Here is a 17895-nt window from a genome sequence, read left to right on the forward strand (position 1 = left end):
TGCTAACAAACTGGATAACCTGGAAGAAATGGACAACCTTCTAGAAAAACACAAACTTCCAAAGCTGACATAAGAAGAAACAGAAAATCTGAACAGACCAATTACTAGCAAAGAAATTGAATTGGTAATCAAAAAACTACCTAAGAATAAAGCCCTGGACCAGATGACTTCACTGGTGAATTTTATCAAACACTTAGTGAAGACCTAATACCCATCCTCCTTAAAGTTTTCCAAAAAGTAGAAGAGGAGGGAATACTTCCAAACTCATTCTATGAGGCCAGCATCACTCTAATACCACCAAAACCAAGCAAAGACACGACAAAAAAAGAAAATTAAAGACCAACACCCCTGTTGAACATACATGCAAAAATACTCACAAAATATTAGCAAATTGAATTCAAAAATACATCAAAAAGATCATCCATCAAGATCAAGTAGGATTTATTCCAGGAATTCAAGGATGGTACAACATTCGAAAATCCATCAACTTCATACACCACATCAACAAAAAGGACAAAACCACATCATCATCTCCATGGATGCTGAAAAAGCATTCAACAAAATTCAACATCCATTCATGATAAAAACTCTCAACAAAATGGGTATAGAGGGCAAGTACCTCAACATAAAAAGGCCATATACGACAAACCCACAGCCAACATCATACTTAATAGCAAGAAGCTGAAAACTTTTCCATTAAGATTGGGAACAAGAGAAGGATGCCCACTCTCCCCATTTTAATTCAACATAGTTCTGGAGGTCCTAGCCACAGCAATCAGACAACACAAAGAAATAAAAGGCTTCCAAATTGGTAAGGAAGAAGTTAAACTGTCACTGTTTGCAGATAACATGATATTGTACGTTAAAAACCCTAAAGAATCCACCCCAAAACTACTAGAACTAATAACTGAATTCAGCAAAGTTGCAGGATACAAACTCAATACACAGAAGTCTGTTGCATTCCTATATACTAATGATGAACTTGCAGAAAGAAAAATCAGGAAAAGGTTTCCATTCACAATTGAATCAAAAAGAATAAAATACCTAGGAATAAACCTAACCAAGGAAGTGAAAGACCTATACCCTGAAAACTATAAGACACTCATGAGAGAAATTAAAGAAGATACCAATAAATGGAAATACATCCCATGCTCATGGATAGGAAAAATTAATATTTTTTAAATGGCCACCCTGCCTAAAGCAATCTACAGATTCATTGCAATCCCTATCAAAATACCAACAGCATTCTTCAACAAACTAGAGCAAATAGTTCTAAAATTCATATGGAACCACAAAAGACCTAGAATAGCCAAGCAATCCTGAGGAAGAAGAATAAAGCTGGGGGCATTATGCTTCCCAACTTCAAGCTCTACTACAAAGCCACAGCAATCAAGACAATTTGGTACTGGCACAAGAACAGACCCATAGACCAATGGAACAGAATAGTGAGTCCAAATAGTAACCCAAGCATATATGGTCAACTAATATATGATAAAGGAGCCATGGATATGCAATGGAGAAATGACAGCCTCTTCAACAACTGGTGTTGGCAAAACTGGAGAGCTACTTATAAGAGAATAAAACTGAATTACTGTCTAACTCCATACACAAGAGTAAACTCGAAATGGATCAAAGGCCTGAATGTAAGTCATGAAACCATAAAACTCCTGGAAGACAACATAGGCAAAAATCTCCTGAATATAAACATGAGCAACTTTTTCCTGAACACATCTCCTTGAGCAAGGGAAACAAAAGCAAAAATGAGCAAATGGGACTACATCAAGCTAAAAACCTTCTTTACAGCAAAGGACATCATCAGTAGAACAAGAAGGCATCCTACAGTATGGGAGAATATATTTTTAAATGACATATCCGACAAGGGGTTAACATCCAAAATGTATAAAGAACTTACACACCTCAACAACAAAAAAGCAAATAACCCCATTAAACAAAATGGGTGGAAGATATGAACAGACAATTCTCCAGAGAAGAAATTCAGATAGTTAACAGGCACATGAAATGATGTTCCACATCATTAATTATCAAGGAATTGCAAATGAAAACCACAATGAGATATCACCTCACACCAGTTAGAATGGCCAACATCGAAAAGAGTAGGAACAACAAATGCTGGTGAAGATGTGGAGAAACGGGAACCCTCCTACACTGCTGGTGGGAATGTAAACTTGTTCAACCATTGTTGAAAGCTACATGGAGGTTCCTCAAAAACTAAAAAAGAAATACCATTTGACCCAGGAATTCCTCTCTTAGGAATTTACCTGAAGAAAGCAAGATCTCAGATTCAAAAATACATATGCACCCCTATGTTTATCACAGCACTATTTACAATAGCCAAGAAATGGAAGCAACCTAAGTGTCCATCAGTAGATGGATAGGTAAAGAAGAGGTGGTACATATACACAGTGGAATACTATTCAGCCATGAGAAGAAAACAAATCCTATCATTTGCAACAACATGGATGGAGCTAAAGGGTATTATGCTTAGTGAAATAAGCCAGGCATAGAAAGACAAGTACCAAACAATTTCCCTCGTTTGTGGAGTATAACAGCAAAGCAAAACTGAAGGAACAAAACAGCAGCAGACTCACAGACTCCAAGAAGGGACTAGCGGTTACCAAAGGGGAGGGAAGGAGAAGGGGATTGAGGGTATTATGATTGGTACACATGGTGTGGGGGATCACGGGGAAGATAGTGTAGCACAGAGAAGACAAGTAGTGACTCTGTGGCATCTTACTACACCGATAGACAGTGACTTCAATGGGGTATGGGGGGGGACTTGATAATATGGGTTAATGTAGTAACCACAATGTTTTACATGTGAAACCTTCATAAGACTGTATAACAATGATACCTTAATAAAAACAATACAAAATTAATACATAAGAAATCAATAGGAAATTTTTAAAGGTTGAAAGGAAATGAATTTAAAATATATGCCCCACAAACAGTAAGCAAAAGCAGGCTGGAGTCAGGTTAGTAATATCAGATAAATAGAATTCAAAACAAATATATTAACAAAGATAAATAATATGCTTCTTAATGATAAAATATATGACTCAATGGGAAAACATAACAATTATAAATGAGTATGACCCCCAAAAATAGAGCTTCAAAACACATGAAGCAAAAAATTGACAGATTTAGAAGGAAAAATGGGCAATTACAAAATCATAGTTAGGGTCTGAAATATGTTTTACATCAGTAATTGATAGAAAAACTAGGCCAAAAAAACAGCAAGAACATAGAGGATTTGAACACATCACTTAGCAATTGTAGAATATACATTCTTTTTAAGTGAACATGGAATATTTGTAAGTATAGACCATATTTTTTACCATAAAACAACTCTCATTTAATGCCAACTGATTGAAATCATATAGATTATATCCTCTGACAAAAATGGAATTAAGTTAAAAATTGAAAGTAATAAAGACAACTAGAAAAAATTCCAAGTATTTGAAAATTAAACAACACACTTCTAAAGAAACTTTGGGCCAAAGAAAAGATTACAAGATAAATTAGAGAATATTTTGAACTATAATGAAAATACAATGAACAATAATGAAAATATAACCTATCAAAATTTGTGGAGAACAGCTGCCTTAGGGCTTACAAGAAAATGTATGGCTTTAAGTGCCTCTATTAGAAAAGCAGAAAGGTCTCAAATCAATAATACAAGCTTTAACTCTAAGAAACCACAAAAAGAAGAGCAAATTAAACCCAGAGCAAACCAAAAGGAGGAAACTGTATACGTAAGTGCAGAAATAATAAAACAGAAAAACAATAGAGAAAATGCTGGCTCTTGGAGAAGATCAATACAACTGATAAACCTCTAATCAGACAGGTCAAGAAAAAGAGAAATATAAACTGCCAGTATCAGAAATAAAAGAAGGCTATAACAACAGTTTCTACAGATATAAAAATGATGATAAGGGATTATTACAAACAGCTTTATTCCAATACATGAACAAGTAGACAAATTTGTCAAGTGGACAACATTGACAAATTCCTTGAAAGATACAACAAAACTGACCAAGAAGAAATTTTTAAAAACAAAAGCATGATCAGCTCAATTATGTATGTATGTTGGGTCTTTTTTTCTTAACTTCTGTATTTTTCTTATCTTCTGGATTTTAAATCAACCCAAACATACTTAATAAAAAAAATAACAATTATATTGAATTTAAAATTTGAAATCTTCCCACAACAAAAGAAAAGAACAACCTTTAGGCCTCAATGGCTTCAATGGTAAATTTATACAAAATTTAAGGAAAAATTAGTAGCAAATCTATATAAACTCTTTCAGAAAACAGAAAAGGGGAACACTTCCCAAATCCTTTTATGAGACCAGTTTTACTCTGAATCTAAATCTAGACAAAGATACCACAAGAGAACTATAGACCAATAACTCTCAGGAACATGGATAGAAAAATCCTTAGCAAATTAGTAATGAATGGAAAATAACAGTATTTTTAAAGGATATACATTAGGACCAAATGCAGTTTATTTCAGGAATGCAAGGTTTGTTTCACATTACAAAAGGCTTAAAGCTTTCTACCTAGAACCAAAAACAAGTCAATGATCTCCACTCACATCACTATAATTCATATTGTCCTAGAGGTCCTAGTCAGTGTAATTAGGCATTAAAATAAATAAAAGGCATAAAGATTGAAAAGGTAGATGTAAAACTTTTTTATTCACAGATGACATGATGGTATGTGATGAAAACATTTAAGAAACCAAAAAAAAAAAAACGCTAGACTAATATGTGAGCATTGCAGGAGCATGGGATATAAAATCAACATACAAATATAAATTGTACTTATGTATACTAACACCAAAAAAATTAGAAAATTAAATTTGGAAAACAACTCCATTCACAAAAATAGTTAGAAATAAATTTAATGAATGATCTGACAACTACAATACAAAGGGAAATTAAAACAACATCTAAATAAATGTACATATACATCACTGGAAAACTCAATGTTATTAAAATAGTAACCCTCCCCAGTATATCTATAGGCCAAAACCCAAATAAGCCTCTGTTGAAAAAAATAACACATTGATGTTTAAACTTACATAGAAAGCAAAGGACCTAAAACAGCTAAAAAATTTTTGAAAAATAAGGACAAATTTGGAGGACTTATACTACCTGATTTCAAGGCTTGCTATAAACTTACAGTAATAAAGATGGTATGTCACTGCCAAAGGGATAGACATATAAATGAATAAACAGAATAGAGTCTAGAGATAGACCCAAACATATATGGTTGGTTGATTTTCATCAAATGGTTCTGGAACAATAGAATAAGGTATATGGAAATAATGAACCTCAAGGCTTAACTCATACCCTGTATAAAGATTGACTCAAAAATGTTCAAAGACCTTTTCTGAGATTAAACTATTATATTTCTAGAAGAAAACACTGGAGAAAATCTTTCTGTCATTAGGTCAGGCAAAGATTTCTTAAACAGGATACCAAACACAAATGGTAAGAGAAAAAAATTAATAAATGGACTTCATGATTTAAAATTTTCACTTCTCAAGAGTCATAGTTAAGGAAACACAAGGCAAGTCACAGACTGGAAATAAAATGTTTCAAAACAAAGAGCTGTATTCAGAACATAAAAAGAACTCTTAAACTCAATAAAAAGACCAAACATCTGATTAAAAAGAGACAAAAGATTAGAACAGACATTTTTCAAAAGAAGATATACAGTTGGCTAGTAAGCACATGAAAAGATGTTCAATATCATTAGTCCTCAGAGAAATGCTAATTAAAACCAAATGAGATACCACTACATACACAACCACTAGAATGACTAAAGTTCAAAAGACTGTCAAAGCAAGTGTTGGTGAAGATGTAATGTGAGGTAACTGGAATTCTCTCCTACAATGTTGGTGGGACTTCAAAATGTTACAGCCACTTTGAAAAACAATATGGCAATATCTTTTAACATTAAATATTCATTTACCATACTATCAAGCAATTCTCCTCCTGGTTTCCCCCTAAAGAAATAAAAGCATATGTCCCCAAGAAAACAAGTATGCAAATACTTTAGCAGCATTATTAATAATGGTCAAAAACTAAAAACAACCCAAACAATATACATATCATAGGATACTACAGAGCTATAAAAAGGAACAAAGTATTAATAAATCTCAAAACCATTATGCTAAATTTTAAAACATTAAATTTCAACATTAAAAGAAATCAAATAGAGAAGACTATGTACTGAGTTATCTCATTATATGAAATTCTAGAAAAGGCAACATGATGGTGACAGAAAGCAGGTCCATGCCTGCCTGGGACCAGGGGTAGAGGAAGGGGCTCAAGAGTAAAGGTGTACAATTTATCTAAATAGTTTCAATTTTTTATTTATATTTGACATTTCAAATTAAGGGTTAAATAAACATTTTTCTATATATATGTGAAATCACCATGAATAAGCTAGCTCACATATGAACCAATAAAAGTATATCATAGGGGTGACTCTTAAAAAACTCAAAAAGATTTTAAAAACATCCAATAAAAAGTGACCCATGCAGAAGATAAGAAAAAAAGACCCAACATACATACATAATAAGGACTGCAAAGATTGCCAAACAGTAGTACAAAATAAATATTAAAACTACAGTTCTGGAACACTTTCCTAAAATTAATAAATAAATCTTGAAATTACATATTGAAAAGATATACCACAATCATTTCACCATGGCCACCACTAACTTAAATTATAGTTAAAACTATTTTGAAGGAAAGTAACAAATCATCTGGGCAACCAGTCAAAAGGCTAAGTCACTAATAATGGAAAGAAAACAAGACGATCACCAGACGTTTTTGACAATTCTCAACACCCAAAGAAAATGGTATAACAAATTTAAGGTACTCAAGGAAGGGAAACAAATCAAGGATTTTAAATCAACCCAAACTAACCTTCAAATACAAAACTGCAAACAAACTACTATAAACTTGTCAAAACTCAGGGTACATTGATCCTGTAAGTGCTTCCTAAAGAATCTATTAGAAAAGGACACTCAAACAACCAAAAAGAGTAATATTAGACTCAGTGGTCTTAAATATAAATACACCTGTAGAACAAAGCTAAACCATGGTTATTAAGGAAAGAATATAGATACAGAAGATATAGTGTAAATTATCAAAAATTGGAATGGGAAAATAATGAGTGCATATGGTTATCACTGGCTAATAGATATTAATTGGAAATAAAAGGATATTACTTTAGGTCAGATACTGGAATACAAAAAGCAAGGGAGAAGAAGAGATTACAAGCTAATTTCAATATTGTTCACTATAGGGAAACAATAAGTCCAAAATAAAGGGGACTACAGGCATATAAAGATATTAGTATAAAGTTAACCAATGAGACAAACATAAAAACCACTGCACAGTGAAAATGTAGATACAAAAGACATAAAAATAAAACAATATGATAGGACTGAGGTCAAACATATTAATCATATCAGTCGATGTAAATGGGCTTAACTCACTCACCTATTGAAAGAAAAGGATTTTCAGATTGGCTAATAAAGCAAAATCCAACACTATGCAGAATACAAGAGACACACCTAAAACAAAGAGATTCAAAAGGGTTAAAAATAAAAGGATGGAGAAAGATATATCAGGCAAATAAAAGAAAACATGGGTCATAATCTTGATATCTGACAAGGTGGGATTGAAACCAAAAGCATTAGAATATATAACAAAGGACAATTTATAATGCTTAAGACTAAAATTCATAATGAAGACATTACATTTAGTATTTATGCACCCAATAACAGCAATAACTTGCATTAAGCAGCAACCTACAGGAAATACAAGGAGAAACAGACAGAGATACACTAATAACAGGATTTTTGACATACCTATCACAATCCAAGACCAAGCAGACTAAAAATTAATGAAGTATGGAAGACCTAAACAATATAAATAAGGTAGATCTTGCAGCTCTAAATCAAACTCTGAACCTCAATAAGAGATGACAACTTGTTTTCAAGTACACATGAAACATTCACAAAACTGACCAAATCTTAGGCCACAGAGGAAACTTCAGTAAGTTCCAAATAGAAATAATGTAAATATCATCTTCAGCCTATAATAAAATAAAGACAGAAATCTGTAACAAAATAAAAAAACAAGACATCCTTCCACATGGAAATTTACAAGCACACTTTTAAATAATTCTTGGAACAACAGCAAAACACAAAATCAAATTACAGAACTTCTTGAAAATAATAAAAACCTTACATTATCAGAATCTGTAGGGTACAGCTAAAGGAAGTGTCAAGAAAATTATTTTGCATGAAATACCCACTTCAAAAATATTAACATAAACAAATACTCAACTCAAAAACCTAGAAAACCAAAATGTAACAAAGTCAGAAATAGGGAGAGTTTATAATAAAAGCAGAACTTAATTTAGAAAAAAAAAAAACAGAATTAATACATAAATCCAAAAACTCACTCCTTAGAAATCAACAATAGACAAACCCCTAACTAATTCAATCAAGAAGAAAGGAGGTGAGGGTAAGGGGAGAAAACAAATACAGGGCATTAAATAAACAACATTAGAAATAAATAACAAGGAGAAAAACATCAAAGTAGAAGAAATTTTTTAATTTCTAGAAGACTCTTTTCCATAATTCTATGCAGACAAATTTGAAAACTTAAATGCAATGAATAATTTTTTAGAGAAAGAAAACTTACCAAAATTGACCCCAGTAAAAAGTCTAAATAGAACAAAGGTTACAGAGGAAATAGAAAAAGAAGTTGAAGAGTTCCACTACAAAAAGCACCAGGCCAGATGGTTTCATAAGGGAACCGTAACACACTTTCAAAGATCAGATAACCTCAGTGTTAACTTGTAATCATTCCAGAACACATAGAAAAAAAGAGAAAAACTTCCAAACTCATTTTATGTAGTGCGTATAACATTGTGCCTAGATACTGACGAGAATTATTAGCACGGCCCCCACCTGACCCCACCCCCACAAAAGAGAAACTACGGACCAATCTAACTTGTGAATATCAATGTAAAAATTATTAAATAACATGATGAAATCCAATCTGGCATATTAATAAACTTAAGAGAAGTCATTTGATCATGATAGATACAGGAAATGAACTTGACAAAATTCAACACCAGTCAGGTTTTTTCAAACTTCAGTAAAATAGGAATTGATGGATACTTCCTTAGTGTATTAACAATCAATATAGAGATTTTCCTACTAAAATTTAAAACAAGACAAGAATACTCTACATGCTATATTTAACATTATATATGTGCTGGAGATACTCACCAATGCAATTAGAAAAGAGAAAAAAACTAGAAATATAAGAATTGGATAGAAAAGATAGGATGAAACTATTTTCTATTTGCAAATTCTATAATTATTTCAAAAACCCAAAGAATAGAATGAAAAATCCACTATCAAAAGAAAATAATTTAATAAAGTAAGGTTACAAAACTAGCACACAAAAATCAATAGCTTTCATGTATAAAAAATAAAAAAATGGAAGAAATGACAGAACCTAATTATGATAGAAAAAAAGATTTTAAAAAATTCTAAGCATAAGCTTAGCAAGAAATTCCAAAAGCACCCCTAGAAAGGCACAAAAAGACTTGAAAAAATGGAAAGCTATACCATGTTCTCAGCAAGATTTAATATTAGTTTTCCCTAAGTTATTTTCTAAGTTTAATGTGATACTCATAAAAATACCATCAGGCTTTTTTCGATAGTTAAATATCTTGATTATAAAATTTGGAAGAACAAAAAAGAATAGCCAGAAAACTCTTGAAAATAAGAACAATTGTTGAGTTGGGGAGGGGTATTCTAATAAAATTCTCTACAGAAACGTTAGCCTCCAGTTAAAAAAAAGAAATGAAAGAAGGAAAGAAAAAGATTAATAATGGTCACAAGGACCAAAAATTGGCTCTTTAGGACTAAGTTATGCCAAGTTCATTTCAATTTTCTAATTTTTAGGGATCTAGTAAGGGTATCAAAGGAAAGTTGAAAATACAGTATACATCTCAGCAAAATATGATACCCTTAGGTATTCAACTGTAAGCTCATCTAGAACCTATTACAGAGACCAACACATGACTTACACCTAACAAATATTTGTTGAATAAGTTGTTGAAATATGGTTTGGGTGATAGCACAAAAGAAGAGAAAAACAAGACAGAAATGGAACATATGGAGTGACAGAAGTTAAAATTTTTAAATAAAATAGTTGTGCTTTCCGCACTACAGAAAACGAGCTTATTGATAAATACATTTTTGCTTAAGGTACCTTTTGACTCAATAAACATTTCATTTCTAGGTCAATATATGTGTTCATTTATGAAGAACTACCCATTATCTTTTCAGAATATAAGAAATAAATGCATGTGAATTTCCAACATAACAATACTGCAAAATGAAAATCCCAACTTAAAACCTATTTATTGGTCAAATAATCAATACATAAAACTTGAACAGAGTAGTACCAAAGGATCCACATCAAACTATAGTATGAAGAGTCCCTGACTTCAGATGTATTGTCAGTTTATCTTAAGAATAACAGTTGGTTGTGTGCTAAGAGTATCTACCTATTACAAATCATAATTATTATGCTAAATATAATGATAAAAAAGTTTAATTAATGGATGGTAGGGATATAAATCGGTGCAGCCACTGTGGAAAGCAGTATGGAGTTTCCTCAAAAAACTAGAAATAGAAATGCCATTTGATCCAGTAACTCCATTTCCAGGAATTTATCCAAAGAAATCAGATCCCAGATTCAAAAGGACATATGCACCACTATGTTTATCGCAGCACTATTTACAATAGCCAAGATATGGAAGCAACTTAAGTGTCCATCAGTAGATGAATGGATAAAGATGTGGTACATATCCACAATGGAATATTAGTCAGCCATAAAATGAAAAGAAATCCTGCCATTTGTAACAACATGGATGGAGCTAGAGGGTACTATGCTCAGTGAAATAAGCCAGGCAGAAAAAGACAAGTACCAAATGATTTCCCTCATTTGTGGAGTATAAAAACAAAGCAGAACAGAAGGAACAGAATAGCAGTGGACTCAAAGACTCCAAGAAGGGACCAGTGGTTACCAAAGGGGGAGGGGTTGAGGAGGGTGGGCAGGGAGGGAAAAGGGGATTAAGGGGCACTATAATTCCCAATTATAATATAGGTAGGTCATGAGGATGGGAGTACAGCACAGAGAAGACAACTAATGATTCTATAATATCTTACTAAGTGACATACAGTGACCGCACTGGAGGGGATGAAGACTTGATAATACAGATGAAAGTTGAACTACTGTTTGTGTATTTGAAACCAACATAAGACTGTATATCAGAGATACTTTAATAAATAAATAAAAATAAAAAGTATATAAAAATAATTGTAACTAATGAGAAAGAACAAAACCATATGAACGCTCAGGAAAGTGTAACTCATATAAATACTATAAAAAATTGATTAACGTTCTAAGTACTTTTGACAAGTATATATTTTTATTTACCTGTAAACCCACTTGGAAAGCATGTAGTCTGTACAATGTTCATATTGTACAGAATGCAGAACTTCATCATATTAATGAAAATGTGAAATCGTCAAGTTAATGATATCCAAATACTTGGTTATGCAATCCTTCTTTATAAAAGACATTTAATTCACCTTCAATCATTTTTACTTATTCAAGAAACAGTTTAGTGCAAACACTGTGCACTGGACAATGGTGTCTGCACCCTGGGGACACAGAGATGAACAAAACACAGTCTATACCCAAAGTAAATGTGGGCAAGTCCCAAGAATACTAATTATTGCAATACAGTATGAGCATGCAAGTGGGGCACACAGGGAAAGACTGGTCATCAGGCAGGCCTTCCAAGCTAAATATTTAACAATAGAAAGGCAAAGAAGAGGGCCACAGAGGCAAAGAAGGCATTTCAAGCTAAAAGAACATAGTGCATCGGAGGAAATGAAAAAAATAATCCCATGTAACTAGGTCAAGGAGTTTGGACAGCAATTTAGTTGCACGGGTAAGAATCAACAGGGCTTGGTGATTTGTTGAATAGTAATTATAGCAAGTAGAAGAAGTTTAAGAAAACTCCCAGTTTTTTTACTTGGATGAATGGGTAGATGGTGGTATAATTCGTTGAAATGAGTAAAATAAAAAAGAAGTACAAGTTTGGGACAGAAGACAATGGATTTGGGTTTGAGATGCTTATAGGATGCCTGGATGAAGACAGGCTTGTAATTCAAGAGACATGTTTGGAGGGTATCATCCACATAGAGTGATAACTGATAACATGACAGTGAATGAGATGAAGAGTTCATGGGATTTAAAAAAAAAAAAGAGGACTAATGACAGAATCCTGTTTTTAAAGGACAGTTGGAAGAATATACCAATAAGGAAAAAATCTGAGTAGGAACAACCAGAAAAGAAGAAGAAAAGGAGAGTTTAAATAAGGAATGTGAAAACTAGTGTCAAATGAAGCAGAGAAATCATGTAAGACAAGAATGAAAAAGCATCTGCTCTTTTTGCTACCACAAATAAGGTCAATAGCCATACTCTAATATTCACATAAATGAATAAAACTAGAGTCTCCTCTATAAGAAATTAGCAATGTTGTGCAAAGATTTCTAAAGGACTACAGGTGGAAGTGCTATTTTAAAAAGTACTTTTCTATTTTAGTAATACTACCATATAATGTACACAAAAATTTATTTTTAAAACTATCTATTGATTTCTCCAAGCATGGCCCTTAAGTGTGCATGGGAAAGAGGCAAATTCAACTTCAAATCATAGTGCAAATACCTATACTCTTAAAAGTGTTTGTTTTTGATGTAATCAAGAAAGATTTTTAGTTACTGAGATGTTAAATAGGATAAGTACATTAAAAATAGCATACATTCACATTTCTATCATTAGCTATTTTGAGCTTATGTCAGCGGGTTAATCTCCAAATTCGACAAACATTTTGATGGATATTTATATAAGTGATTTATGTTTACCAGCTGCTACACTGTCACCAAATTACAAAAGGTGATGGATAGGCAATTCATGCCTTAGAAATGTTCTGTTTGGCGATTCCCCAGTGCCTTGCTAGATACATCAAGTCAAGGAATTGCCATGCAGAAATCCCCTCCCACCCAAAATAGGTTAGGCTGACTGCTGAAGAAGAGACCTAGAGAAAAGGAAAATAAAAAATAGTCCAATAGCTCATGTCCTATTTAAATAATATCATGATTATTTTTTTTTCTGCTACACTCTTATGGGGCTAGATCCAAATTTATAATTATCTTCATTTTAGTAGCAACCACAGATTTTATACTTGATGAGGATGATACTAATAACCAACATTTACTAACTGCTTATTATGTCTCTGTGCAAAGCTTTTCAAAGATCACTTTATTTAATCTTCACAACAACTATGACTATCCCCATTTTACATATAATGCAGTTGAGGCTTAGAGAGGTTGAGTTAATTTGTCCAAGGTCACAGAGATTTCAAGAAGCAGAATCAGGATTCATATCCAGGCAGTAGTCTGATTTTAAAATCCCAATTCTTAATTTCTGTTGCTATAAAAGCAAGCTTCTTTTGAAAGAGTACACCCAAAGAACTCCAGATTCATCAGTTTTAACTCTTAGAAGACAAAGAAAGCTGGGGGTGGAGGGGAGGCAGGAGAATTGGACTCCTCATTAGAATCCCAAATAAAAGAACTATAAATTGCTATTTTTCATTCCAGATTCTATATCAGGTACATAAACATTTTCACTAAAGTGAACTTCGACTGTAAGAAAAAGAAGCATTTGGAGGAAGAACAAAATTTAACTCTTTTGCAATCGCCTGAGAAATTGCTAGGAAGATTTCACCTTCTGTTATGATGTCCTGCACATTATGCAGGAAATAGATTAAATATATAAAAACAGGCTCCAAACCATATCTTAGCTAAAACTAGTCTCTTTTTCATCATTATTACTTATTTCATTAAAGAAAATATCACTACATAAAAATATAATCATTTCTCACATACCTGCCATACATGTCATTTCAAAGGTAAGACATGTAATGTTTGGGTCGAAATACAAGTACTTCCTCTTGCTGGTTCAACCAAACTATGTACACTTCCTGTACCAGTGAAACCTTAACTACATCAAGACCCCTCAGGAAAAAGAAGAATAGAAATAATATTTTGACATTATATTAAACCTAATTCTCCCCTTGGGTCCTTAAGTAAGTTGTACTGTACAAACTCCTGCATGCAGAGTACACATGAACTCGTGTTCTCTGCCATTCTGGTGGTCTTCACATCCAGTAGAAGAGAAAATCTCATGGCCTTCTCTTCTCCTTCTCCTTCCCTCTAGCCATTCTCCTACCAAGTCCAAGGGTAAAATCTGCAACAGATCTGCAACTTCTCTTCATTAAAAAGTATTCACCCTTCCTGAACATTAACTATGCAACTTTTCATGTGTTCACTATTTTCAGGCATACAACATGCCCTAGAATGTCGACTCATTCATGTTAGTGCATATAAGAGAGAAAGAGAAGAGATTCTTAACTTCCCTTCACTCTAAATAAAGAAACCCCAAAACACCCAAAGCATCCTTATCCTTTCCACATCCTTATCCTTTCCACCTTCCATTTACCTCCTTTGCCCTCCAAAATGCTTAGGACTAAACAAAGATAGCTGCTATTACTATTCCTGACTTCATAGATGGAAACTCTGAGGCACAAAACTATTAAGTTAATTGCCCAATGTCTCACAGTTAATCAGAAGAGCATGCAAAACTCAAATCTACATGTTCTAGCTTCAAATATAGTGTCCTTTCCATGGTCTGCAGATGGAGGAAAAAAGTCTGTTTTAGACTTTTTTAGACTTATAGAATTGCTTACAAACAATTCTAAAATAGCTTCTTAACTACCCACTACTTGCACTGTACAACCAAGTCCACATGTGGATTTTATTCATCTTGACATGAACTGCCCAAGAAGAGACAAGACAAAGCATCCAGTGCTTCTCAAAATATAACGAGGAAGGGAAAACACAGAAAGAGGACAATAACACTAACAGGCTTTAACCTGCAATTACTTATGTAATAGGTAACTATAAAATCAAATGACAGGTGGTGGGGGTTTTTTTAACAATAATATTATAATAACACCTTCAAGGGTGTGATATCCTCAAGTGGGAAGTTCTATACTGATTCCAACTATGTTACCTTTACCTAAAACATAATGCATTTAATTTTTCAAAAGCCACTATAGAAGCAAAATTAATCTTTGAGGTTTAGATTTAACTTTTGAAAACAGGCAAAAATATCACAAAAGAACTTCCTATTTAAAAGAGATGGACTATGAAGTGGGAAATAACTGTCAATATCATAACATCATTTACTGAGTACTTACTATGTGCTAGGCTCACTACTGAACCTTTTGTGTGTGTATTCTCCCATTTATAATCACAACAACCCTATCAGCATTATTACCCTAGGTTTACAGATGAGGAAATAAAGTTCAGAGAACTCAAGTTATCTTGCCCAAGGTCAAGCAGAGTAAGCCTTGACCACATAAAGGGCAGAGCTAGGATTCAAACTCAGGTGTTCCAGATTTTTTTTTTTAATTATGAAGAGGTACACATACTGAATGGTTGGCCCCAGACATCTCTAATGAACCTTCAATCTGAGAACTCTGTGAGTCAGTTCATTTACTCTATCTAGCAAATAAGTGACATTCTGCAAGTTTTCACATACAAAATATGCTCCAAAATAACAAGACTACTATTTTGGTTTTCCTCACAAAATGGCTTTAATAAAACCATTCCAAAGAATTACAAAGACTTTTAAGTAGCATTATCAACAGCATTATCAACATAACTGTGTACTGTTTAGAAAGAAACAAAAGAGTCATTAGATGCGTTACTTCTGGTATGTTTGTTAAAAATTCAAACTCAGAGTTTAATGAAAACATCTTTTATTTACAAGCAGAAGTTTAAGTTCCTGAATCTCTCAAATGCACTCGGGGAAAGGTTTCGCATTCATCAACCTACCAAGTACATAAGGAAGGCCTACTAATGCGCACTGCAAATAAGAGAGCCTGGAGAGAGCAAATTACAAACTTCCTCTGTCCACAAGGAGTTAGCAGGTTGTTTCCCACCAAACACACTGTCAGTCATTACTGGGACATCTAAAATCCTCCGACTATTTGTTAATAGTCTGTGGGAGCTGCCCTACAAAGAAAACCTCTTTGGAAAATCAATTAAATCAATTAGATCATTTTCCCAGAGCCTTCTTCAGTTTCTTGCAAGCACCAACTCTCGCTCTAACCCAGAGCTGTGGTTAGCTTTAGCATTAGTGTTGGTATTCCCAAACTGATTTTTCTCACACTGCATCCAGAATTCTACCTAGCTCCCAGCTCCCTCCTCCTCCTCTCCCTTCTCGCCTCTCCAACCCTAAGTGGAAACTGCAGACTCAAACTCCCCTATGGCTCCAGCACCGAGAACTGGGCATGCTCACCAGGCCAAGCAGGCTTTGGTTGCATTGACAGTTCCCCGCCCCTGATTTGCCGCTGCCCCCCTTCCCCCATTCCAACAAGAGATACTGAAATGTTTATCTGAAAGATACGAGGCCTCTTTTTCCCGAGAATGACCCCATTTAAATTTCATTTCGCAGGGTCTTTCAGTCTTGCGAAATCCCACCACATGCCCTAGGAAGACCGCATTATTTTTCAGCACCGGGGACAGCGCCGCGTTGCCATTAACGTCCACCCTCCCCCACCTTCTCTTCCACCCCGCACCCCCACCCGCCCCAACCTCAGCCCCCACCCCCGCACCAGCACGATGCCAAGGTCTCCCGGCAGCCGCAAACGCCGCAACTGCAATAGCTCCCAGCCGGAGGCCGGGCCGGAACGCCGGGCCGGCTGCTACTTACACTGCTCCGCTTTGGTGGACATGGTGCTGTCCAGATGGAAAGGCTTTGCCCCAAAATCTGTGTCGTGTGAGCTCCCTCGCTCCGCCAGCGATGTTGCGAGGAAAAGAGCGCATACCCCCCACCCCCCACCCCCTCGCTTTCCCCCTCCCTTAGGCCCGTGTCGCTACCATTCGGACAAAACGCACATCAAATTGCAGAATTCGGTCCCGGAAGGTTAGGAAATCGCCCCCGGAGAAATGGGTGGGATTTAATAGGCGGCCAAAGGCTTCCTGTCCGTCCCCTCCAGGAGCTGCCCGCGTTGATGTGGGCGGGGAGACCGAAAGGAGAGAGCAAGCTGCGGCTCCTGGTGAAATGGGAAAATGGGCTCGACCGGGGGAGGAGTATTTCCATTCATAAGGCGCACGGAGGGGACGGGTGTTTCCCAGAGAAAAGCCTCTTAAAGTGCCGGAGTCCCCGACCATTTGGATCTCCCATCGGCGTTCTCCAGGCCTGTAAGTCCCGCTCCCGGAGCAGCTCCCGGTGCCTCAATGGGGTGACCCGAGAGGACAGGTGCGTCCCACGCTTCGTCTCAACCACGCGGAGGAAGGAAAGGGAGGCGGATCCGGGGCGGGCTCGAGAGAGCCGGGGCCGGAGGGCGGCGAGGATGCTCCTGGGGACCGCGAGGAAGGAAATGCAGAAGTAACCCTCAGCATGGCTTCCCTCCGCGCTGCGGTCCGTACCCTCTGCCCCCCCCTCTCTGATGGGCTGTCCTGCTGCCGATTAGAATGGGAGGTCCCACTATCAGGGGGCTGGGAGAAGACTTGGGAAGTTGAGGCTAGGATAGGAGGAGATTTCCATGGATGGTAGTGCTGGCAGGGCCACAGAAAAGGAAAATTATGGAGACAGGAGGAACCCAGGTGTGCGCCCTTGCA

At 35.4% G+C, this 17895-nt stretch overlaps 1 protein-coding gene across 6 annotated transcripts in view; it reads right to left on the reverse strand.

Annotated features, from left to right (window-relative positions):
- Positions 1–17460, reverse strand: part of UNC79 (unc-79 homolog, NALCN channel complex subunit) — a 249130-nt gene extending 231670 nt beyond the window's left edge. For 5 of the 6 annotated variants that reach the window (XM_036882399.2, XM_036882395.2, XM_036882398.2 and 2 more), the window contains exon 1: positions 16985–17084. In XM_036882399.2, the coding sequence (XP_036738294.2) occupies positions 16985–17006 (22 nt within the window). In that variant the 5' untranslated portion in view covers positions 17007–17084. Of the gene's footprint in view, positions 1–16984; positions 17085–17169 lie in introns of those variants that run through there. The other variant, XM_036882400.2, reaches the window with a different exon arrangement.
- Between the last annotated feature and the right edge of the window lie 435 nt (positions 17461–17895).

The sequence above is a fragment of the Manis pentadactyla genome, chromosome 11 (genome assembly GCF_030020395.1).
Source record: "Manis pentadactyla isolate mManPen7 chromosome 11, mManPen7.hap1, whole genome shotgun sequence".
Classification (NCBI taxonomy): domain Eukaryota; kingdom Metazoa; phylum Chordata; class Mammalia; order Pholidota; family Manidae; genus Manis; species Manis pentadactyla.